We start from the raw sequence: 26,275 nt of genomic DNA on the forward strand, positions 1-26,275 counted from the left end.
CCGGTGCGTGTTGGAGTTCCAGTAAACCGTGTCTTATTGTGCGACCTTTTCATTTTCTAGTGAAAAGGGATCAGCTCGTCAGATAAAAGCTACAAGCTGGAGTACAGGAAAAATGCGTGCTCAGAAAATCCGAGCATGATTGAAAACAAGATGTGTTAAATCAATGCAGTTTATCGCCTGCCTATTCCTGGCAATTGCTGTTCTAAGCTCATTCTGAGCACACACTAGATGATAAAAGTAGAGTGTCACAGTGCTCACCAGGGTGTGAGGGCAGGGAAACATGTTTATCAGACAGGTTGCTATGATTTCCCCTCCTGATAACAGTTATTGTCAAAACTCTTTGGGATATAAGCTGAACAATTATAGGGGAAAGTAATGTCGCTGGCATTGAATTTAAAGGCTGCTTAAAGCTACAGAATTTCAGCTCCCTCCTCTCACCCTCTTAAAGGCCAGGCTACTTTAGTAATAATAGTTTAAATGCACTTATTCTCCTACTCTCCATGGTCAGTTCAATATTGTACTACTTCCATTTGATGTACAATCTGCTAATTACTTCTGAAATGAAGGAAGGGCTGTTAATATTAGGATAGTAGGTGTGCTGCATTTAGAATGCATTTGTTGGTTTGGGAGTGTTACTTTACCTGGTTCCCTCAAGAGGTTCCAGACTACATGCCCCATTAGCCATAGCAGTGCAGTGCTGGTTGAGAAGGATGGAAGTTGTAGCCCAGAACATCTGGGAGGCAACAGTTTGACAATGATTGGTGTCAGTGGCGTAGCGTGGGGGGTGCAAGGGGGGCAGGCCGCACCGGGCGCAACATCTGGGGGGGGCGCGCTCGCTGCCTCCGGAGTCGCCGAAGAGCCTCGGGCGCAGGCTGTGCGCGCGTCCGGGCTGAAGGCGCCCGGCAGGCAGCGGCTCTCAGCGCTCGCCGCGGAGGATGCGCCAGGCAGCCCCTCCTCACATATCATTCGGCAGCCTGGGGATATAGATCACCATATTCATACCGAGGCTGTATGGGAAACAGCCTGGAGGCAGACGACAGGGAAGAACGAACCAACAGTGCGCATTCTGATATAGATATACTATACAGACGATGCAGTAACGAGCGCGCGCGCACACACACACACACACACACACACACATGCAGTGACAAGCCTGTGGTGCTCGGATCCTGGCGCGCCTGCGCGGCGATTGGAGGGAATGCCCGAGTCAGGTGGCGTCTCGCGCGTGCCCTCCTCACAGCCCCGCCTCCGCCGCTGCTGCTGCAGCTGCTGGGCCGTTGCATTTTCCTCGCCTCTCTGCCCCCCTCCTCCTCCGGGCAAGCGGCGTCGTTTGGGCGGCAGCGCCAGCGGCAACTCGCAGGTTAGGGGTTGGGGGGCGCAAATTACGTGCCTTGCCCCGGGTTAGGGGGCGCAAATTACTTGCGTTGCCCCGGGTGCTGACAACTCACGCTACGCCGCTGATTGGTGTAGATAATGTATGGTAGTAACGGGCACCCATGTGGCACTGTCGATAACTACTGCAAATGTAAAAGTTCAGTTTTCCGCAATAGCTTTGCATTCCTCACTTGCTCAAAATTGCCACTGACATATAGGGCTTATCCACACCTCTGTTTGCCCCACTGCTTTCCCTTGGGGAAACCAGATCAGGTTTTCTATGGATAACTGTTTGTTCCAATTTAGCACTAAAGAGCAGGTTTTCCAGGGGAAGGCGGCAGGGCAAAGGCAAAACCACTTGCACCCATTATTTCTAGGAACAGGACTAGCGGAAGTGTGGACAAAGCCTTAATTTTGAAGCCAAGTTTCTGGATTATGTTGAAGGTGTGGGGGGGGGGAGAGATATACAGTGGTACCTCGGTTTTCAAACGTAATCTGTTCCGGAAGACTGTTTGAGTTCCAAAACCAGGGCCATCTTTAGCATATGTGCTGCCGGGGTGCAACGATCCACCCAAGACCCCCAAATTTAGTTTAGCTGCCCCTAAATTAACTTTTGTTGAGCTTTTCTGGGGGGGGGGGAGAGCCAAAGTTGTTGACATTTTTAAGGGGGGGGGGTAAACTCAAAGTTGTTGAGCCTTTTGGGGGGGATTCGCTCACCAGTCAGTGGCGTAGAGTGGGTTGTCAGCACCCGGGGCAAGGCAAGTAATTTGCGCCCCCTAACCCGTGGATTTGCGCCCACTAACCCGTGGATTTGCGCCCCCTAAGCCTAACCCCCAGATGTTGCGCCCGGTGCGGCTGGGCCCCCCTGCACCCCCCACGCTACGCCACTGTCACCAGTAACAATGACACAGTGGAAAAAATGCTGACATCAGGAATATTTGGCGCTACGGAGTAACAGACTGAGGGGAGCGGAGACTTTCACTCCATTGCTTTTCACTGCTGCCAATCGAGAGGGACCAGTATACAGTAGGTATACATTTGGTGCCCCCCCCTGAATTTGGTGCCCGGGTACCACACAACCCTTGCACCTCCGGGTAAAGACGGCCCTGTCCTAAACGTTCAAAAAACGAAACTATAGCCTACAGCTAGGCTTCAGGGTTTTGCGCTCAGCAGAAGCCGCGCTTCCTGTTCAACTTCTGAGGTGTGTTTGAAAACCGAAGCATTTACTTCCGGGTTTATGCCATTCGAGTTCCGAAATATTCATCAGTGGAGACATTCAAAACCCGAGGTACCACTGTATATATGTATGTATGTATATAATGTATGTGTATATAAACATATAAATGTAGCACAGTATGTATATCCTCATGTTTGACAACAGCAGGTCAAGTGGCCCCCGCTGCACCTTTAATTGGAATAAAGAGCAGTCGCCATAAGAACCCAAGGACCACAGGTGCTAGTTTTGTAGTTTGATTTGGTTGTGAAATGTTATTTATAATCTGATGAATGTGCTGACTGTTTATTTAGACTCCAGGTTGTTGCAAAATTGAAATCTTACATTTCTTATTAGCTACATATCTTTCTATTTTGAGAAAAGAATTACATCATGCCGCACTACCATTAAGAAAAGGAAATTAAACTCCCAGGAATATGTTTAAGTGAAAGAGACACACAAAGTCATAAAAAGCAAGGAAACTCTGAGTTAGTCTTGCAATAGCCTCTGTAACACCCAAGCCTTGTGTCTCCATAGTAGGATGTTGCTCCTCCCACTTCCATTTTCCATTGCCTATGGGAATAAACACTTTGGGGGGGGCAGTTTAATGAAAAGGAAGCTTTATACAGTAAAGGGTAGATCATATTAACAACAACCACAACAAAAACAGTCCCAGCGCTTGTATGGTTCCATTTAATGGCATTTAATTAAGAAAGAAAACTTTCTTTGCATGTGAGATTTGGAAAATATACTCTTTCCATTGATGATGTGTGTGTTAAGTAGATTTTTATGCTTCCCCGGGGGCCAATTAAAGCCCTAGTTGCATACAAAGGTGCATGGTTGGGAACTTGCCATATCAATCTTGTGGCTCTGTTGTGTTGCCACTGCTTGCTGAGAAGTATATGGTCAGAGAGGGACATGGAGTTTCCTGGTGAATTTGGGTTGGTTTGTTTTTGCCATGTTTCCTAGTTGCCATTGTCTGCATTGTCTCATAAGCAGAAAAATAAATGCTTGTTTGCCATATCTATCTATCTATCTATCTATCTATCCATCTATCCCATCAGATACGTTTGTTTGTCATTGCACTAACATGTGCAACGTGTCTTCTTCAAGGGAGATGTTGCACATCAAGAGAGGCGTTTGAAAATGTGGTTTGAAGGATTGAAGAATAATATTTGTGGTCATGTCTAGAGGCAAGGGAGGTTCTGGTCAGGAAGGCTTTTCACTAGAGCTCATACTGAGAGCTCATATGAAAGGTTGGGGCTTCACTTTTTCCCTGCTCTGAACCAGGCCCTTATCCAGGCAGTGCTGCTTGCTCCCATGTTCCCTCTTCCTGAGGGGGATTGCATAGATTTATTTTGGCACTTCACTGGCAGTCCTGAAACTCACTATCTCTACCAGCCCTGGAGATGATGAGGAGCAAGGACAAAAGCTGACCAGGAACCCAGGCAACCATTGTGGAGACTTCTGGTTTGGGTTGAGAGTGTCTTGATCTGGCTGCTCCTCCCCTTCATTGACAACATGGGGGCCTGTCTGCTGGAGGGCCTGCCTGCTCTCTCCCTCACCCCCACCAAGGAGACTCCAGGTTCCACGCCTGGGTAGTACTGAACCCTGAAACCACCCAGGTTTCTTCTAAACTTCTGGGATTCTGTACTTGGACCTATGTGCATGTCACAACCTCATGTGGATGAAGGATGTCAAGGAACACAGTCATGTAGCAGCTTTTTCTTATAGGCCCTGTTAAGTATACCACCTGCTTACCATATCGATCCTCTGGACTGGGTGGGAAACGTCTTGATGTTAGCTACCACATAGAAGAGTGTTTTTTTGTGTTTTTTTAAAGGCCTCTATGTGAAATAGAAAATATGTCAATTTAGTTAATAAGCAGAAAGGTGAGAAGCAGCACTTAGGAAAAAGAGACACGACATAGTGGTATAATTCAGAAATTGCATCCTTCCCTTTATGATGAGCTGTGTGCCTGTTGGACAGGTTGCCTTGGTCTTCCATGTGGAATGGAAGAGATAAGTACAGGAAATACCCAATGATGTGAGATTTGAAGAGATTTGGTTAATTGAAATGAACATGCTAGAAACCTATAAAAGCCTCCCTAATTCATGCATGTGTATTTAATTACGGGGATCTAAAGCTACCATTTTGTTATGCCTAGAGCTTAGATTTTCTGTGTTATGATCAGCATTCAATAATGGTTGAAAAGTTTGCTTCACTGTTAACCAAACACTGAACAGCTGCCATCCAGCTATAGAATTTCATTGGCTTCCTTTTAGTCCTGTGAAGGTGTGAAGACTCTCTGTCATCCCCCCCCCCCCGGTTATGTCCTCACCATCTTGCCTCCTCCATAATATTGGTGTTCTAGAAAAAGAAAGATGTCTTGTCATGAACACAAAAACCATGAAGACCATCCTGACAGGACTTTCACAGGTCCTGCAGACCAAGGATGAGATGGTCAGATGCAGCACTTAGTTACACAACACACATTTTTTCAACACACTGGTTGGCCTATCAATACTCCTTGTTCAGTTCACTTTATTCTAGGACAATTATTCCTTTCTCAAGGTAGAACTTATAAATCTGAAGTTAGCAAAAATAAAATCAGTATATGAAGTGTGTGTGCGTGTGCATGTGTGTGTGCAAATCAACACCCATTTTTATCAACATCAACGGCCTCGGTCTAGTATACCTGAAGGAGCGTCTCCACTGAGGTCCAGTGCCAAGGGCCTTCTGGCGGTTCCTTCACTGCCAGAAGCAAAGTTACAGGGAACCAGGCAGAGGGCCTTCTCGGTAGTCGCACCTGCCCTGTGGAATGCCCTACCAAGAGAAGAACAACTACCAGACTTTTAGAAGACATCTGAAGGCAGCCCTGTTTAGGGAAGCTTTTAATGTCTGGCAGACTATTGTATTTTAATATTTTGTTGGAAGCCGCTCAGAGTGGCTTATTATTATTATTATTATTATTATTATTATTATTATTATTATTATTATTATTATTATGTCTTATCAAAACTATGCTTATGTCATGGTTTGAAAACATTTTATAAGTTCCAGAGTTACAGTGTTATTCCTTGAGAAGGATTAATCTCAAAATATAACTGGGAGGGGGGGCATGTTTGGAGGGGAAAAAAGAAGAGGCTTTCTGGCACCACAATGCTAGTTGTATAATTCAAATGCTTGATGTTTAGAGGCAATTTTTGTAAGTATTTTAAAGCAGTTGGATGGATGGAGAGGGGCTGAACTAAAATAATAGAGAAAAATGTATGAGAAGCAGCAGAAGGGAGAGAAAGAGATAAATAAATGAAACCATTGTTGCATGTGAAACAAAACCCCAAGCTTTGTCCTTCGTCTTGGGGTTTGAGGTATCTCCACTATGCTTCTATGTAGTATATTTATTTTTCCTCAGATAATAACATTATAATGTGTCTAATTCAATTATTCCCCACTGCATCTGAACGAGTTTCCTAAGACAACCCTAAGCTATCAGTTCCACATGATATTTGAACAGGTTCTTTTAATTGCTGATATTAAGTGTTGATCATTCTGCTGTAAGATGGTAGCCTGGCTGGAGATACAGATTCCACCTTTCTGTATATCAGACAGTCTTTCAATTAACATTCAAAAGCTTTATTGATACAGCAGGAGCTCATTATGTGAATTATTAAAAAAAATAGACAATCCTTTTAACTCTGATTTTGAAACAAAATAGAAGATCCAAAAACTTGTATTTTCTTCGTATATTTATGAGTTATCAACTTATTTAGTTCAGAAGACACATTTTTCTTAAGGATATTAAAGCAAGATGGATGACAAATTAAGTTACAATTTTGGAAACATGAAAATAATTTCACCTCCAGCTCTGATTTTACATTTTTCTGTAAAGTGTGTTGGATTTTACAAGTTACTGCTTCAAAAAGGCTGCATAAACAGCTTCCAAGGCTTCCACTCTTCAAGTCTAATCTGAAAGAAAGTTCTTCCTCAAGGGTTTAAGTAGTAATTCATAAAATGGAAAGAATAATAAATATTGTGCCTTAACTCATACACTAGCATAGATAGACAGATTTTGTACACCTGGGTGTAATTTTAGTTAATTCACACAAGAGACAGTTTGAAAGTTTACTGTTTAGATAGGAGAAAATGGCTTAAATCTCATATTTGCAAAAATGATTACATTACCTTAAATGAAAATGCTATTCTATTAGCTACTTCAATAAGCATTGCATTTTTAAAAGTATTTTAATAAAAAAGTTGCCTGAAGTTCCACGCAACTTAAAATACATAAGTGAGGTGAAAGTACTTACTTTGATTTAGATGTCTTTTGGAGATGTAATTATTGGCTTTTTACTCACCTATGTAAAACAATGTACTTTTGTAAATGGATTTCTGGCCACTTTAATCCATTGTTTCCTTCTTTCTCTATCTCTTTTTTTTTTAAAAAAAAAACCACCATAAAAAGTAAGCACAGTCAATCAAAGAATTTTAAGGTTTATTTCCTCTTTAGAAATGATTGATAGCCTTTTAGATTTACAAGCTGACAAGTTAAAGGGTGCTATTGGTATAATTATGTACTATATTCACAGTATTTCAATTTAAATGTCCTTTTAAAACCATGAGATTATCATACCTGTATTTTGAAAAGTAGGCCAGTCAGTTTGGGTTGGTACACAAATTGCTTCCATTAGCCTTGGGACCTATTTGAATTTAATACAGTTTTTAAAGTTGGTAGTACTTTCAGTGTACTTTTGAAATTTAGGGTAATGGGAATGCATTTTAACTACAGTATGTGCTAACTTTGTTTTTAATGTATAGATGGATGTCAAGAACACAAATACTGACTGTTAGACTAAAAGTTTTTTTTTTAAAAGAAAATTGTATTGATATTTTTTTTCCATCTGTGGAAAAAAAAAACATTTTATAGAAGGACATTGGGGAATGAAGGAACGTATTTTATGTATGGTAGAAGAGGTTGCATTCAATCCATCTCTCATTAAAAACAATGGCAAAAAAGAGTCTATAAATGAATCCATTTATTCACCTATACAAAGTAACAAGTTAGCCCGGAATTTCACCAGAATAATTGCAAGGCTGGTCTTCAAAGCTGTGCATTTGTCTATTATTTATTTATAGAGAGATAGAAATATTTTTCTCTCACCATTCTAATGCCTATGAACTATGAACAGGGTAGCTTACCGTAAACAAAAATTGCAATGTCATAGAAAATAATTGAAAAAAATCAACAATAAATATACTTCAAAAACATAACAATAAAAATATAACAAAAGGGACAGACCACAGATTAAGCGTAACCTCAAATAAAACAGTGGGTAAAAGCCTGCTGCAATAAAAATGTCCTTAAAGGTAAAGGCACCCCTGACCGTTAGGTCCAGTTGCGGACGACTCTGGGGTTGTGCGCTCATCTCTCTCTATAGGCTGAGGGAGCCAGCGTTTGTCCGCAGACAGCTTCTGGGTCATGTGGCCAGCATGACTAAGCCGCTTCTGGCGAACCAGAGCAGCGCACAGAAATGCCATTTACCTTCCTGCCCGAGTGGTACCTATTTATCTACTTGCACTTGACGTTCTTTCGAACTTATCAACTGGTAAAAGGCGACCAGAGAGACAGCCACCTACAGTACAAGCGGTTACGCAGTATTGGCGCAGCCACTGAGAAGGCCCTGTCTTGTGTTGCAATGACCCATTCCTCTACCCTTTGGGTGGTGCGCAGAGAATGACCCCCAACAGTGGATGTTTGGTGCGGTGGGGCTGTGTCACTCACCTGACCTCCTTCCGTCTGAGATGCTGATGCATACAAAGATGGAGAGAGGTGGGGATGAGCCAGCGATGGTGTAGACACAGTTCAAACAGAGCAGTGGCACACTGGTGGCATTGAGCCAGGGGGCAGCAGTGGTCCTGAGCTGGCGTAATAAGGCCCTTGGCCCTATGTTGGGTGGCCCTGGAGGGCCAGATGCCACACTTCCAGGTTACCGGGGGCAGGGGTACTACTCCAGTATACACTGAGATGGGAATTTCCCCCAGCAACCTATTCTGGTAACGTAGCAGGTGGGGCAGGGCAGGGCATCCATTTGATGGATCCTTGCCCTATGCTATGCCAAACCCCAGTGTATTGTAATCACTAAAATGGTTGTCCCTTTTTCACCCATATTCTCTCACTCCCTGCTTCACTCTGCCTGGCACACAACTATGCAATAGCATTTGTTTGTTTGTTTGTTTGTTTCTACCCTAAGGGCTCTCCTTGTGGTTAATTTCTTGAGAGCTTTGCATGAACCAATAGTGGTTTTAGGATTCAGCGATTGGATTTCTCTTCCTAAAAGCACATCATGTATTTCACAAGGAAAATATACATAATTTTGTTTGTCTGGAAGCACAAGAGACTTTTCCTTCTGCTTTTTTTAAAAAATCCACAATCAAAAAGGATTCCATCTAACAACATGGAAAACTTGAAAAGCAGGGTACAAAGCATTTAAAAAAATGAATTGCATCACAGATTATAATTGTTTCTTGCTCAAAAGCTGTTTATAGAGAGCAAAACTTGCTGCCACCTTTTCACAGATACTCAACCAAAGCCTCGCATCTCACCTCAAACAGTGTTTGAACCACAGCTTCACAGTCATCGCTGATTTGAATGGAAAGGAGCAAAGGGAGAGTTTGCTGTGATAGTTTCCAGATTGCCCCCCCCATACACACACATTGCAATTTAATACACTCTTCGATGTTGCACCTTGTCCTACTGCTTATTATATAATTATTATGTTTGTTGTTTCAGCTCTGAATGAACCCACCATTGACTATGGTTTCCAAAGGTTACAGAAAGTCATCCCAAGGCACCCCGGTGACCCTGAACGCTTGCCAAAGGTCAGCCCAAAGTGATTGTGATTGTGTGTTTGTGTGTTTCGACGCCTAAGTCGGTAACAGCATTTTGATTTTGTTTTAGAAGAGACTTTTGGTACTGTCCAGATCATTGTCATGTAGGATCAATGTATGGAGAGGGGAAGTTGCCCCCTTCAGTCTCCATGCAGGGACCAGGACCCAGTGCACAGGGTCTGTGCCACGTACAAGCTGTATGTGTATAGACTCTATACATCCAATCTATATACTGCAGTTCTGCAAGGTAAATAGCACACCAGCAGAGCCTGCATGCTTCTACATGCCTAGGCTCTGTACAGAACTGCTGGTAAGCGCTTGAGAACAGGAGTGTGGTAACTTCATGCATTCCTCATCCCAGATGACATGCCTCATTCTGCATATGCACTGCTACTTCAGAATACAACCCAGAGGCTCAACAAACACACCACCATTGCAACCTTTGAGAAATAAACCATCTGTCCTCAATCTTAATATTGACTATTTAATTTCCTCTAATCCACCAGCTTTTTTTTTTTTTAAAAAAGTGGCCTGCTTCAAATGTGTCCAGCTATTTGCTGTAAATTCCAAAGGACTTATTGAAGGGGTAATGGGCTGTTCATTTGGTTTTCCTTACAATGATTGCTTTTGAGATATGCCTCTGAGTGCAGCTTCAGGGCTCTTGACCAGCTTCATAGCAGGGTCTGTAATTTTCAAGTTTTAGTGTACTCAGCAGCTAAGGCCACCTCACCCATGAAATGTTGCCTACACATCTATGCAGCTGTATACGGGGGTTGGCATATGTGTAGTTTTAGGTTCACAAGGTAAACACTATGTGGCATTTGATTACGCAGAACATCTGAATACCAAGAATCTGGATTGTGACTGGAAAACTGCTTTGGCAAAAAACAAAAACAAAAAACCCCCACCAAACGCCAAAAGACACTTAAATCTTTCCAGTAAACATGGAAATGACAAAAGCATAGACCAGTACACCGAGGGTCTAAGCTTATTGTGCCTTAGTATAATATTTTCTTGTGGCTAAATAAAGTGAAACAATGTTTTGCAGCATTTCCCCTGAAACTTGAATGGGGGTTATGGTTGACAGTGGCTCCATGGTTTAAATAAATCCAGTGGCGTAGCGTGAGTTGTCAGCACCCGGGGCAACGCAAGTAATTTGCGCCCCCTAACCCGGGGCAAGGCACGTAATTTGCGCCCCCCCTAACCCCTAACCTGCGAGTTGCCGCTGGCGCTGCCGCCCAAACGACGCCGCTTGCCCGGAGGAGGAGGGGGGCAGAGAGGCGAGGAAAATGCAACGGCCCAGCAGCTGCAGCAGCAGCGACGGAGGCGGGGCTGTGAGGAGGGGCTGCCTGGCGCGTCCTCCGCGGCGAGCGCTGAGAGCCGCTGCCTGCCGGGCGCCTTCAGCCCGGACGCGCGCACAGCTCGTCTGTTCCGCGAGACATGCGGCTCTGCTACAGCCTGCGCCCGAGGCTCTTCGGCGACTCCGGAGGCAGCGAGTGCGGCCCCCCCCAGATGTTGCGCCCGGTGCGGCCTGCCCCCCTGGCACCCCCCACGCTACGCCACTGAATAAATCCATGAGCAAATAAACATGCCCTTCTGTTTGTATGTCTACAATTAGCACACATTAAGAATTTGGAGTTGGATTTGAAGTTCAAGACTCATTTATAGAATGCAGCACAGGTGGGCACCTGTCTCCTTCTGCACTTTTGACACTAATGGCTAAATCCCTCTCATTTGTTGGCTGCGGAATAAAGATAGCAGATGTTGTGAGTAAGCCTGAATTTTAGGAGAAAGCATGGCTGTTAAATCATATAGTTTTTTGTTAGAGTTTTGGTCACTTCATTACAGGTAATATGGTCTAAGCTTTAGAGAGTGGTTGATTTCTAAAAAGATTCAATGTTGACACAGCATTGATATTTTACGTTGCCATTAAATAAAAATAGTTGGTTGACATTAGAAGATTGCCATTTAAAATAGCTGACTGTCAGTAGGAGGAGTCAGATTAGTTCTTCCTAGAAGCTGGAGTGTGTGTGGTCATATGTCTTTTTTAGTGACTAAAATTTTAAGAAGATCTGGCCTGGATCAGGACCACAGCATGGGGCCAAGATGAGGCACTACACCTAAAATTTAGTTTAAAACCCCACAAATGCAGTTACTCAGAATCAGTGGATTCTTACCTAGTTTCACCCTTGTTCCTACTTGTTTTCTTTCATACGCCTAATATGGCCTTTGAAACATCTTCCTTTCTCAGTTTAACTTCCACAGTGATGTAAAGGAGGAACAACATATACTCAAATACAAAATTTGATGATTCACTAATTGGCAAGGGTATGGGAAGAAATTCCTAAATGTCAACTATATTCTCTTGGGTGGCTGCAGTTGTCATCACACTGAGACCGGGCAGTCATCAGTGGTTAGTTTTGGTGGTGTATAAAGTTCAAAATCGGGGATTACTCCAAAACAGTGACACTCCGACAGCTGAAGGGCAGTCATATACAAATTGCTGGGAAGCAGTTCTTTTCTTTCTGAAGGTCAGCAGAAATATGTATACATTCCAGTGCATTTTCTAAGTGGGTCAGTGTTTACTCAGCAAACGATTAGAGCAGATGGTGTAATTTAGAATCCATGGCAAAACTTTAATATATAAAGAATAGGAAGAACGACATAGATCCTTTTGCTATATTAATCTGTGCCTTTGCAATGTTTTCCTGAAGGTGGAAGACACTTTTCATTTTTGTGTGTGTGCTTTGTCAGCCTAGTTGAAGCAACTGAAACATGATTCTAGTGCCCCATGCAGTTGGCTGTAATGTTTTCTTAATACTTATCCCAGTGGCTTGGCCCAGTCGCAGGCATGATCTCCATAGCAGCACAAGCCACCTACAAGGACACAGAAACTTTCCAAGGGATATAGCTGAACTTTACAGCCTGCTTGAGCACCAACATATGAAAGAGTGGTGTGATGTTTAAACCAGCCTGTATATTTAGACCATGTCACTTAAGCAATTTGGCCAAATATTGAAACATAGGAAGGTGCCTTATCCCAAGTCCATCTAGCCAATGTCACAGTATTGCCTACCCTTAATGCCAGGAGCTCTCCAGGGTCTCAAGCAGGATATCCTAGCCATACTTGGAGATTTGGGCCAGGGAATCTGTGGTCCTACAGATGCTGGTGGATTGAAACACCCATTAGTCCCAACAGGCATAGCCAATAATCTGGCATGCTGGAAGTTGTAACCCAACAGCATCTGAATGGCTACAGTTTCCTTATTCCTGATGCTGGGGATTCAACCTAGGACCTTTCACATGGCCCTTCCCCTTGACTGAACTGGCTACATGGCTGTATTGATTTTAAAATCCTTCTATGCCAATACACACATGTACACAATGAAATGGTGGAACAAATGAAAAGCCCCTACCCCTATAACCAATATATTTTTTTCTAGGAGCAGCAGTGCTTTGGGGCAAAAAGTATATGCCACAGTTTTGAAGAAAGCAACAAATGCTGCATTTGTGTATTTTGCTCCGTGGAGCTGAAAATATCTAGTAAATTGATCCTGTGGGAGTAATAAATACACATTACTTTATCTTGTACTTCATGTCTTATACCCCTGAGCCTTGATAGAACAACACCACTTAATAGACTTAAAAAAAGAGTAATTACAGTCATTGGTTGTGTGATTTTTCAGGCCTTCCAGCCCTGCCTGACCTTCTAATTTAGCTCACCGTGTCTAACTAATGCATTTATATTCATCTTTTATGAAGCATGTGTAGTACAAAATTGACTTTGCAGCCTTAAGCAAGCTGTCTTACCAGGTTGAGGGTCTGGTTAGTCCTACATTCTGTACGGTGCGGATGTGTTTGTGTTTGTGACAAATTCTTCTTTGTGATTCTAATCAATTACTTGTTTTATCTTTTGGAGAGGGGGAGAGAGAGAGAGAGAGAGAGAGAGAGAGAGAGAGAAATATTATTTGTTTCGCTTTCCCACCTACCTTTTGAAGAGCTGTTATACATTCCAGCATTATTTACAGCCAAACATGCATGCAGAAAAGATGCAAGCATTTCTAAAATGATTACCACTAATGTTTCTGCTTGTCAGGAGTGCTTAAATTTCCCTGCACTTTGTCTTAAACCTTATCACGGTTACCTTTTAAGAATTACTGATGTATAAGATCATCCGGGGCTGATTTGTAAACACCGCTGACAGTTTATGATGAATGATGTCGCAAAATGTTCAATATGCTTCTTTGTCACATCCGTACATGTACGCATTAAGAAGTGGATTAAGGGAAGACTAGAGGAATCCCCTTCTGAAAGAACCCTTGAGCTAGAGAGCACACAGACAAATCTCTCTCCTGTGTTTTCTCATAACTTCCTACCCAGTTCACCCATCCAGTGGAGCACAATTGTTCTCTCTGCATTTCTTTTCTCACCATATGGTATCCTCATTACCATACACTAAGGGTCCATATGGGGAACTTGTGAAGTGAACTGTATTCATTTTAACTGCCAGATGAGCAGCCTTTTGCTTTGCAAGCTTAGCTTAAGTCATCTGCTGCGTTTATGTTGTTATGGCAACACAGTACCAATAAAAAATTCTAATCTACTGTAAGTATCTCGGATCACAGTATTTTAAATGTTTGCTGTATCTGTCCTCTAAAATGAGGATGCTTGTTCTTTTAGTGTGACAAAGGGTTATTGCCAGCTCCAGCAGGTGGCAGTAAAGAAATTATCTCACTCCCCCCCCCCTTGCATAAGTCATATAATTACAAACCAGAGTTATATTTCAAACATGTTTGTTGACTGCACCTTTGGATTTCCTTGGAAGGAGAGTCTTTTTTTTCTTTTCTTTTTGTATGAGAAAAATTCAGGCGGAAAATCTTTGGCTAAAAATGGACTTTGAAGCAGATCTTATTTGAATTCTGTAGCTTTAAAGAAGCCTAGTTGAATCTCTCTCTCTCTCTCTCTCTCTCTCTCTCTCTCTCTCTCTCTCTCTCGTATGTGTGTCCTTCCCTGTGTCCTAAATTTGCTCATTCCAACACCAGACTAATTAAGAGCACCTTAAAGTACTAGAAGCAAGCGGCAGCATCCTTAAATATAAATCATTTTCACCTCTGCAGGCCACATGATATGTTGCATCTCTGTCTCTCTGCCTATATTGAAAGTGAATGTTTGTAGTCTCACTTCATCAGTTCACATTAGCCTCATGCTGAATATTTAAACACAGAACAATTTGAACACACCATGAAGAGACGCACTTTCCGTTGGAACTGCAAAGGCTCATCCAATAATAATTTAGTAAATCAGCCATTTAGTGACTCGCTTCTACTCTGCATTGTGCCAAATGCTATTCGACTCAACTGTGCGCCAGCTAGAACTGAAATTCAGACTCCAGTCACGTGGCGGCACTCTGTTGTTCATTGGCGAAATGAGACCGAAAATTCCCTCCTTGGATACAGTGATTTATCACAGATGAAGCAGAGTGACAAATGCAAGCAAGAGTCACTGCAGGCTGCACAATCTATTCTAATTACATTAATATTGTTTTGGAATTTCCATGTGTGGGGAATAAGGCAATTTAGATACTGCATTTGTCGTTTTAGTCCTCTGCAAATATCAATAAGGAGCACCAGCTGAGTAGCAGTAGGAAAGAGTAAATGAAATATCTAGTTTCCAGCTCAATGCAAAGGGATGTTACAGGTTGGCACCTAGTTGGATATACTTGAAAAATTGTTTCAGATGCTGGGACATCCAAGTATATTGGTTCTTGTGAACTGCTTGTCGCATTGTGGAGAAGGAAATGTTGTTTGAGTGCATTACATGTAAATGTCTTTATTTTTGTGTTGTTTCTAGCCTTCCCTTTAACAAGTGAAGTTTGTTAGTGACTGCTTCACTCTTTTGCTATTTCAGGTGTGGGGTCTAAAAGCTTTTTATGAGATACAGCTCTTTTGATACACAATTTGTGACTAAGATTGGGCGAAATAATAGGTTAGAATGACATTTCTTGTTGTGGAAAGTGATGGTCAGAAAGGGTTACATGGTGCTTCGGAAGACTTCTAAGATAAGCCAGTTGTTGGGTTTCATTAGAACAGGGATGTGGAGCCTCTAGCCCTCCATGTATTGCTGGACTCCAGCTCTCATCAGCCTCTGTCTCCATGGCTAATAATCAGGAGTGATCCCTGCTTTACACCATTAGGTATGCTCTCTGTTTCTTATGGTTGACTTTCACAGTTCTGCATTGTTGTAGAGGAACAATCAATTCAATTTTCCATGATTCTCGCTTGTGGTGCATTAATCCAAATCCTGTTAGGCTAGTGTGAGTGTGCCAAAAAGTACCTGATATGCTTCTTTTAAAAATTATTAAAATCCCCTTGGGATTAGTGACACATCAGCCAAGTCCAATTTAGTATTGCCTTGAACTTATTAATTGACTATTCAGTTTAAAGAAACTATTATGGTAGCTCAAAGGCTCTAGCTGCACGATAACTTTAAGTGCATAGTTGTAGAAACTGGATTCATGCAGGTAGCTATCATGATTTAAACCTTTCGCTTCCTGATTAGATTTTCCTCCTAAAACTGCTCTTGGTACACCCCCCCAAAAAAACCCCCAACATTCATGTGGATGAACTGTTACCTTCATTGAGCATTCCCCCTGATATCTGGGTCAAACTATATTAAACAGCAGCTATGTGCTCCCCTCCACATCCAGACTGGATTTGTGGCATGGGTATGAGCACAAATAGCAGCTTCTTTTGGGTGGCAAATAATACCTTTGCAGATCATATTTTCATCAAGAAAGTAGTGAGAATAGCCAACTCCCTCCTTCCCACTTCTCATGCCTCCAAGCCAATCCAGTCTAGAGGGCATAGCTGTGTTTCAGGTTTAGGAGCAATTACTACACTCTGACCCCTTCCTTGATTGGCAGTGATGTGCCGCATTGGGAAGCCAGGTGAGCATCTCTGCCCTGCCCATGCCACCCCAGTGACTGCTATTGACAAAAGGGCAGCCTGTGTTGTATGTGCAGACATTGGCCTTAGACATTTTGCACCCAAAGCAATAAAAAGTCTAAATGACACGCACACCTTTTGTTTTTCAGATCTTGACTGAAAGTCACAAAAATGTCTTTTTTTACGACACACAGAAGGTGGGAGGCAGGAAAATGGCACCTCCTTGAAACTTGTGTCTGAAGTGATAATTTCATATTGCACTGTGATACGCCAAGTCCAGTTGACTGTGTTGATGTATGTTTTCCCTTCTCATGTGTGTTTGACAAACAGTATTTTCACTCAGACACGTATTTCAGCAACTGAGCACCAGTTTGTTTATAGTGATATTTCTGAATATGGTAATTACCTGGTTTGGAATATGAATTGGTTCGGTCCCTAGTGCTTGGCTGTATTATAAACAGAGTGCCATTTCTCTGCAAAGATCTTCCCCAGCTCAGAATACCAAATAAGATTCTGGGTATACTTAGAATACACCATTCGCCCAAAGCCAACTACCTTGTAGGTTCATGCACAGACATGCACTTACAAAGCATTACTTTTAGTGAGACTTGACTTTCATTGACTGGATAACCCAACCAAGCAGCCTTTTGTTTCATATCATCTCTGTTTAGGTCAGATGATCCTCTTGTTTCTTGTCCCCTTCCCCATCTAGATCTAAAACCCTCTCTCATTACTGGTTGGTTTGTGGGAAGGGGGTGTAAATTCCTAGATGGTTTTTCACTATAACAGATGCCGTACAATGGATAAAGGCTGGTGAAACCAAACTACAGTTCCTAGAAGTCGATATGATGATGCACATTCAGTCAGCACTGTCAGTGGGTGCATGGAAATCATATGAACCAGTATAAAACCAATGAAAAGGGTTGTTTTTGGGAAGGGGTTACTGAGGTGAGGGAGCTCATAGATTCCAAGCTAGTTCTGCCCAGACACTGAGGTCCAGCGCCGAGGGCCTTCTGGCGGGTCCCTTGCTGCGAGAAGCCAAGTTACAGGGAACCAGGCAGAGGGCCTTCTCGGTAGTGGCACCCACCCTGTGGAAAGCCCTCCTACCAGATGTCAAAGAGAAAAATAACTACCGAATGGAGATGCCTAATGGGGCAAATTTGGCTTGTGAGCTAGAGGATTCCCACCTGTGCCTTAGTGACATCCTGCCACTGTCCCTGAACTAGCATCCTTTTCTCAAAACTATTGCATTCTTCTAGTGTCTATTAATTAGTTATTCTGGAATTGTCAACGTCAATAGAGGTTTCTTGAGATAAGTATACCCAAACCTAAAGGGTTTCTACAGGCTCCATCTTGTCATTTGTTGAGTGAGATTGATGTTTTGAAATCCCTTAATGTTGGCGCTTTAGGATAGCCACATATAGCTTCATTGTTGCCTGTTTAAGCCTGAAATCCCAAGAGATACTGTATGTTGTCTTCCCAAATGAAACACAGCTATTGCACAGTTCACTAAGCTGGGCATAAAGAGATCTTCATTCTTACTATTTTGATGTCATAATAACGTGGAGGAAAGAGTATACGGCAACAGTCCTAATTCCTTCCTAAGAAACACAGGGTCTGTTTTTAATGTCTGACACATGAAAGCTGAACCAGTTTGGTCAAATGAATGCAGTCCTGTTTCTTTCGTAAGGGTTCCTATGCAGGAGGGCCACACTTTGTGATCCATCGCTATAAAGTCAGCTATCCCAGCCCAGCTACTTGGAGGTTGCTCAGTGGAACTTGCAGCTCTTAAAAAACTGTGCTACTGCTTATGGAACAGTAATTGAGGCACCACGGGTAAAAATTACCTGGTGTAATAGGCAGTGAATAATTTGCACTCAATATGATTTGAACTCAAATCATTCATTTCTTACCACTTGGACTAATTTATTTGTTGACCTTCTAATATCCATAGCTCTTCAGTAGTATTAACGGCAACTCAGACAAAATCTCATGTCTTCATTTTACTTCCATTGATTTTTTTTTTCATTAAGGCAATAACCAGCTCCCCCACTCTTTTTTCTGTTTTAAAAGTCAATCATTTTGCTTACAATGATATAAATCGTTTAGACAGTAACATCCTCTGAGTACCTCTGCAAGAAAACTCAAGACTGCCTTTTAGAACAAAGATCTATGCACTCTGCCTTTGCCTAGGCGGTGACCATATTCATGATTTGTAGCTGATGGATTAAGATACTGTAGGTGATACACTTGTATGGGATAGATCTGGCTCATACAATATGAGTGTGCAATGCAATTTGTTTTTGTTTGCTTAAAGAAACACATTTCAGTATGTCACGGTTTTGATTTTCCACCCTGACAGTCTTGTATATTGCCCAGGGAATCTTAAACTCTGCCTGGTAGCTGATCAAATTTTTTCCACAGCTGTTTGTTTTTATTTATTCATTTAAAAATGAAGAGCAAGGAGCAATGAAAATATAGTCAATGTTTTTGTGACCAGTGTTGGGGATAAAATAAACAATCCAGGCCCTCCACACTTCCCTCCCCTACCCCCTAAATGTTATGAATATATGCTTAGGAAGAATGGTTGTATCTGTCATCACTGAGGCCAGGCAGAACAATAATATTAAATGTAGTGATAGTTATCAGAATGCTGGAGGGGCTAATATCAAGTACCTTATGCCCCCGATATTTTTGAGGAAATGTTGTTTATCGGTTTAGCTTAGACATCTGCTTCGTGAAATTAGTTACTGCCAGATTTTTAGGGCCACTTAGATTGTTCAAAAATTAATCTTGTCGTTCTCCTGCTGATAATAAGAAAGAAAGTTGATGAAGTGCTTTAACAACATAAGGCAGGGAGCACTCCAGTAAAATAGGTCTGCTTGAGCTGAAGCCTATCTGTGCAATAAAATACTATTAAGTCCTTTGAACACAGAGTTATAAAACATAATTGTTACACATTTGGCATTTTATGCTTCCCTAGAAATTACCACTTGGTATCTAGATGTAAGCTGTGCTCTTTCTTTTCATTTCAATTGGGACTAAAGTGGTCCTTTATTGTAATGAGAATGCCCCTTTCTAGAGACTTTTTAAAAAATTATGCCTATGATAAAATGTAAGCGAATGTACTCGTTTGTAGGGGTTATGACATAGCAGGTTTTTTTAACACTCTAATATGAAAACCTCCCAACATTATTTCAGTCTTTGCTTCATTCAGTCTGGACAAGATGTAGCCAAATATCACCAGAGGTCATCCTATCACAGCCTTTTTACTTTGCCACTTTCATTCGTCCCATTAAAAACCAGCCATTTTGCAGAATCTAACAAGTATCTTTTCTTATCTGAGATTTATACCCCAGAAGATATTCTTGATGGGGTTTTTTTTAAAACAAAAAACCTGTTTAATCTACATTCTATTTTTATTGTAGTTTTTAACCCAAAAGGGGTTTATGGGTTAATACAGAAAGAGCTGGTAAATATTAGACAGCCCTGTTCAAATAAGTTGATTGATTTAGAACTATTTGTAGTCAGCCCAGTTAAATTCAAGCACCACCTGTAGGCAGTGAAGTCTTCCTCCCATCCTTCCTGCAACTTGAGCATCCAAGGCAGCAAAAGGGACTATATGTATATACCTATCTAACCCTCCTACTGTTTGTCATGCAAGGTACTCATGCTCCAAAATCAGGGACTGCTGGCCTGATCCACCCCCAACCTTGATGCAGATAGTGTGAGGGAGGGAGTCAACAGAGAAAAACTGCAATGTAAGGGCATCTCCAATACACTGCAATTGTCAGGGATGCTGAGACTAGGCCAGACATCCTTACCTACTGGAACAGCTCTGATTCCCTAGAACTGATTGCCATCTTGCTGAAAATATAAATGATGCATGGGGAAGAGCTGCTTACTCCTGGCCCCTTTTCTTATGCTTCAAAGACTGCCTTTGCCAAAGCAAAACGTTTTGGAAGATGCAATGGACTTAAATCCCATTACTGTTCAGCATTTACAGCATAAAACTATGTGCATGAGATTTTTCTCCCCTCTGCTATAGCATTATCACCTTTGTGATCAAGAGAGATCTTTCTCATTGATTCACAATATATTCATGGCTTGATGCCTGCATGCATTTATCCTTCAAAGATTTTGCTGTCTCATATATGCTTACTATATTTTATTTATAAGCTTGGTTCAATGTGGAGCAGGTGGCAAGGTCATGCCTGAGTGTTTTTGTTAGTGCCTTAGGCATAGGCTGTGATCTTCAGTTTGGATGAAGGCTGTGGAGACCATTACAGCTTGGAGAGACCTTAGTCCTCCTTCGTTAAGTGAGTCTTGCATACTAGAATACATCTTCATACTTGATGGGCGAAGGGGGAAAAAACCAAGCTAGCTCAATATTATTATTTTGCCTTCACTTGGCAACAGGCTTGCTTACTCAGCTGTGGGGTCAGATACTGATGCCCAGAAGGGAGCATTCACGCGGCCATTTATTTCATTTTCCTGATGTTTCCCTGACTTTTAATTTCCACTTAATCTTTAAGCTTTCACATGACATTAATGCCACTTCTGGAAATATTGCAGAATGCAGTGCAAATTTAGTGCTCATTTCAATGTTATTTCCTTCCAGAAAAAAAAGTCTGTTTGCAAATAACATGGAAGAAGAGGCTACATAATAGGAAGAAGGAGGAAGCTTAAGTACCTAGCAAACTCAGAATTCAGTTTGCTGAATGAACTTTGGCTCCCAATAAATCATTCTAGATAACTATCCCAAATCTGAATGTCTCAGCATTCTGTCCTTTTGCCTAAACTACCTTAGCAGCCAGATCTAATAAATAAATAAATCCAATGGTCAATCTATGGGGCAATAGTTAATATCCAAGATTATATCCAGTCTGAAATTCATATTGAGACAATATGGGGTGACAATTTTTTCCTTTTGTGGTGCCCAGCTTTATGGCAAAGCACAAACGTTTATGTTTTTTGAGTGCTTGCTAAAGATCTAACTAGCTATCTGGGTTACTGTTGATATTTTTTATTGTTTTTAATATATTGATTTTTTTCAGAACTGTATTACCATTGTTCTGCCCCACCCTAGAATTTTTAATGATGATCAATATAGAATTGCTTTAAACAAACAAACAAACAAACAAACAAACAATGTAATATCAGGAGCTTCACTGTTTAGCAACTAGGGAATATTATCTTGTTTTTTGTTTCGTTCTTTTAATTCTGTCCCCTCACATTCATTTATGGGCCATGAATATGTTTTTGTCACATTTTATTGTTTGTTGGGTTTTTGTTTCCTTCATGATGGAAATATTTGTTCATTCTTTCATTTGTTTCACTACTGCTGACTCAACATTTTATTCTGCAAATGGCACATTTCCGCAACCCTGCATATTTAATTTTTTAAAAAAACCTTCTGCCTGTTTGCTAATCATATTACCATAACAAGTAGTTAGGCCAAGGTTTCCCAAACTTGGGTCTCCAGCTGTTTTTTGACTACAGTTCCCACCATCCCATCCCTGACTACTGTTTCTGCTAGCTAGGGATGATGGGAGTTGTAGTACAAAAACAAATGGAAACCTGAGTTTGAGAAACCTTGAGTTAGGCCCACAGTGCAGAAGAGAATGGAGATGCTTTCTATTAGGCCAGTCACCACTGTATGAGTTTTTCATCCATATTATGCAAATATTTCAGACTGTGCATGTGAATTGTTCTTCCATGGGCACCAGCATCCAAGACCATCATTTACCGTACTTCAAAGGAGGGGAACACTGAGAGGGTAATGCTGGTGATTCCCTCATTTCCTGTCATGGAAGAAGAAGAGTGGCCATTCCTTTATGAATATAGTGGGTGAGCCCATGCCCTTTCTTCAAAAGGATATAATTTTAAAGTCCATTTTAAAATATTTGAAAAGTTAATTTGAGTTGGTATATTGATTTTGAACGTTCCCTGAAAAAGAATGCTTACCCAACCCTAACAATGAAAAACACTGACATGGAACAAACATATTCATGTCTTAATATGTAAAAGGAGTTAAAATTTTGCAGCCTAATCCTTGCCATCTTTTTACTTGTGTTAATCCCACTAATGAGTTCTATGAAACTGATTTACAAATAAATGTGTATGGGTTGGCAGTCTAATTATTATGCTTTTAAATTGAAATTTCCAAAGCTCTCTCCCCTGCCAAAAAAAGAAAGAAACTACCCTCCAGAGGCTATATTTAGAATATAACTGGGCATTTGTTTGCCGCACCCATGAAACAAGAAACTAGGAGTCAGAGTCCATCAGCTAAAGATGGAAGCATGGAAACTTTGAATGACATCATCTTCATTAAGCTCTTGTACAAGATGAATGATTTCTCTCAATTTCTTATCTTTGTCACAGTGCCGAGCTAATAGAGCATTAGAAGATGATATGATATCTAGACAACCCATTATAAATACCTCATGATTTGCTAGAGAATCTCTATAAGTATCCTAGTGCTTTAGGGGAGTGATAAGCTTTATATATAGTGGACAGCTCTTTCATAAAAAGGAGGAAAAAACATGCTACCTGTAACTAATTCCTTGAAATTTCTTGGCATCAGGTAAATTTCAGGGTCCACATACACAATTACTTTCTACCCGTTTTAACATATGAAACCAGAGATCAATGAGAATATTGTAGCATTTCTTCCCAAGAAGAAGCACAAAATATAGTTATCATGATGAATCTTGACCCCAGTGAACCATAAATGGCAAATGGTTTTCATTCTCAGGGAAATGGCTCAGCCAACAAAGCACTGGGCACTTATATAGGAGATTATAATTCATTTTAAAGCAAGTTTCATGCTTTAATGGATTCCTCTGTGGTGCAATCCACATCAAAAGCCAAACAAATACATAGGCTATTGCTATAGAAACCCTTAGGTAGGGGTGGGTGGTTCTATGAATTTAACTCTAAAGTCTCCTCAGTATCCTGACCAGCCATTGATGGTGTTGGGACAGAACCATGAAGGAACTGGGTGGAAGTAGCTGTAGCTGATAGTTGGCATCTGACCAGAGAGCTACAAAGTTAGCCCTGCTGAGGCACTGTGGACAGATCCAAATGGGAGGCAACACCCAGAGGGAACGACATGAAAGGGAAGGTTACTACTTTGGGGTTGCCATAATGGTGAGGGCACCTCAGCCCCTTCAAGTTGCGTTATTTTTCTGTAAGTGTGTCTGTTTGGGTGGGTTACAAATGCCTCTGATCACTCCTTGGTGAAAGGAAGGAGAACCAGAAATAAATAAAAATTAATAACCCATAATCCAAACATTTATAAACACAACAGTGCTACTATAAATATAGCAATCTAGAGTCTCTTCAATATCCTTTCAAAGAGGGCACACAGAACACAGAAATAAATACCCAGTACCAAGAGCAAATCCTCAGCCACATATTGTTCCTCTTCTTGCGCTCAACATTGTGTTTCTACCCTTGCTGGTGCTGGGGAAATATGGTGCATTAACTGACAGCTTGGGCCTATAACCAATTTATGAACAATCTCAGTAAAACAACTCCATGCCAAAAGCCTTTCCGTTTCTGTGGAATTTTCCTTGTTGCTGGTTGAGTTTACTGAGGAATGTGGCCCCTGCAGGTAATAACATGAAAGCAGCTCCAGCACTGCCTGTGACCTGTGGTCCTCTTACTCTCTGAGGAGGGCTAATAGTTTTATTCATTCATTCATTCATTCATTTATCAGGAACATTATAATCTGCCCTTTGCACAAAGGTCCCTGGGCAGCAAATACGTACACATTAGAACCAAAATTAACAATATAAAACAAGCAAAATGCAGCAACAACAATATAATTCACAATAAAATCAGAGAACAATAAGATCACTAAGCAGCGGCAAAAACAAAGCATACTCAGCGCACCTCACCCCTTTCCCCAAACCTGGACAAAGAGGTGTGTCTTCATCTTCCAACAAAAAGGAAAAAAAATGTTGAGATGAGACACACCTAAGAGGGAAGGTCATTCTATTGATGTGGGGCTACCTCAGAGATAGGCTTCCCATGGAACCGCACCCCACAGACCTAACCCACCTTCTTTCCCCCCAATTGCAGGGGGGAAACCCTGATAGCCCACCATCATAAAGTGAGAACAACATGGCTTACACTCTTGAGTCTCCTGACCATCTGCTCAAACAGATTTTGCAAATCATTGAAGTGGCACATTTATCCCACTTTCATCTCTGTCCAGATTTTACAGGGTTTTTTCCTAGCACTTCAACATTTTTGCGAAATCTGAGCAGATGATAGTGAGACAAAAGAAATGAGTGTAGACACTACGGGATGATGCCTGTATCACATTTCTTTAAAAAACTGTTACATAATTCCAGTCTTAAGACTGGAATTATGTAACAGTTTTTTAAAGAAATTATTTGTCATGAAGACAAACAACATAACCCTACACATGGCCATTCAAATGTCACTTATGCTGTGTTCATTAGAGCCTACCCCCTGCTAAGTATGTAAAGAATTATAGCATAGATAATTTTAAATGAAAAAGGACATAGACAGGTTCCTTAGTCCTGTGGACTTGGCTAGGAGAGAAATGGAAAACCATCTCTTAGAATCACATTCTGTGTCATAGGATTTTTCAGTGAAAAAAATGGTTGAATGGCTTTTGAAAATGAAATATACTTTCTTAACATTTTTAATGCACTTTACTGTCTTGATTTTTTCATCCAAGACTATAGTATTAAACAGCATATTATTAATTTAGTTGAATTGCACCAATGTATGTTTAAGGACAAGGGTTATGGGTTTGAAAAAATGTTTTCTATGTAACTTTGCCTCTCTGTCTGTGCACACTTTCAGTGGCGCAAGATCACTTCGATTTTCAAAGGCATAGATCTTTTTATATTAGCTATCTTTCTTATAATACCATTTACAAATTTAATCAGTGCATTTTAATATTCCATAGACTTTAAGTGCAATATACAATAAATAGCCAGGCTTCATCTTAAACATGCTTTAGCCCTTAAATTGTTAAAGCTGCAGTGCCCTTTCAATCTACTTACATAATGTCATAAAATATACATTTCAAGGTAAATGAAGTCAGCTACTTCAATTTAGTCTCTCAAACTGGTAGTAAATGAGAGGTTAACACTATGGTGCCAAACCCATTATTGAGTAAATTTAGCACCTTGGACAGCTCTGTAAAATCTTTATTGCTTTCCTGACCTGCTCGTCATGTTCTGTCTATGTGTTCAGTGGCTCTCAGCTCTGATTGAAAGGCAATATATTAGATCCCGAACACAAACACGCTCGGGGGCTGGTTCACTGGGAGCGTAATGACATGGAGGTGAGAACAATTTTCTGGTTACCGCAATTCAAGCACCTTGCAAGGTCTGTTGCAGTAACTTATAGAAGACTTTTAGGGGCTGCTTTTCATTTGAAGCAATGACACTATTAGCTATGGTAGCTGAATGGGAACTGGGTTTTTTTTTTAATGATTATTATTGTGTGTTTTATTAAAGACTAATCTGAATATAGATGCTATGATCCTCTTTAGAGTAAAAGCTTAGAATTATCTGACAAAGGAGTTTTTGTGCAACATCTGCATTCCTAACCTAAAAGTGTCAGCCACAAAAAAAGGTTTTATTATGTAGAAATATTGTTTAAGAAAGCAAAAAAAAAAAAAAGCAAGCAAAACCCTTGTATAGGCAATTGCTTGTTTCAAAAGAAAGAAATCACAAACAGCGAATAGCTCTAAATTATAACAGCACTTACTGAATGTACTCCAGTAATAAACTACATGGAAAACCATGGCTATTTTTTTTTATTTGCACTGTCGTTTACTATAAGTTACTTATTTATTCCTTAAGAA

General features: G+C 41.1%; 1 protein-coding gene across 8 annotated transcripts in view; it reads left to right on the forward strand.

Annotated features, from left to right (window-relative positions):
* The window catches only part of EBF1 (EBF transcription factor 1), a 369,352-nt gene that overhangs the window by 318,519 nt on the left and 24,558 nt on the right, over nucleotides 1–26,275 (forward strand). For all 8 annotated transcript variants that reach the window (XM_081184946.1, XM_081184950.1, XM_081184947.1 and 5 more), the window contains exon 11: nucleotides 9,378–9,466. In XM_081184946.1, coding sequence (XP_081041072.1) covers nucleotides 9,378–9,466 — 89 coding nt within the window. The remainder of the gene's footprint in view (nucleotides 1–9,377; nucleotides 9,467–26,275) is intronic.

The sequence above is a fragment of the Podarcis bocagei genome (genome assembly GCF_964188305.1).
Source record: "Podarcis bocagei genome assembly, chromosome: 2".
Lineage (NCBI taxonomy): Eukaryota > Metazoa > Chordata > Lepidosauria > Squamata > Lacertidae > Podarcis > Podarcis bocagei.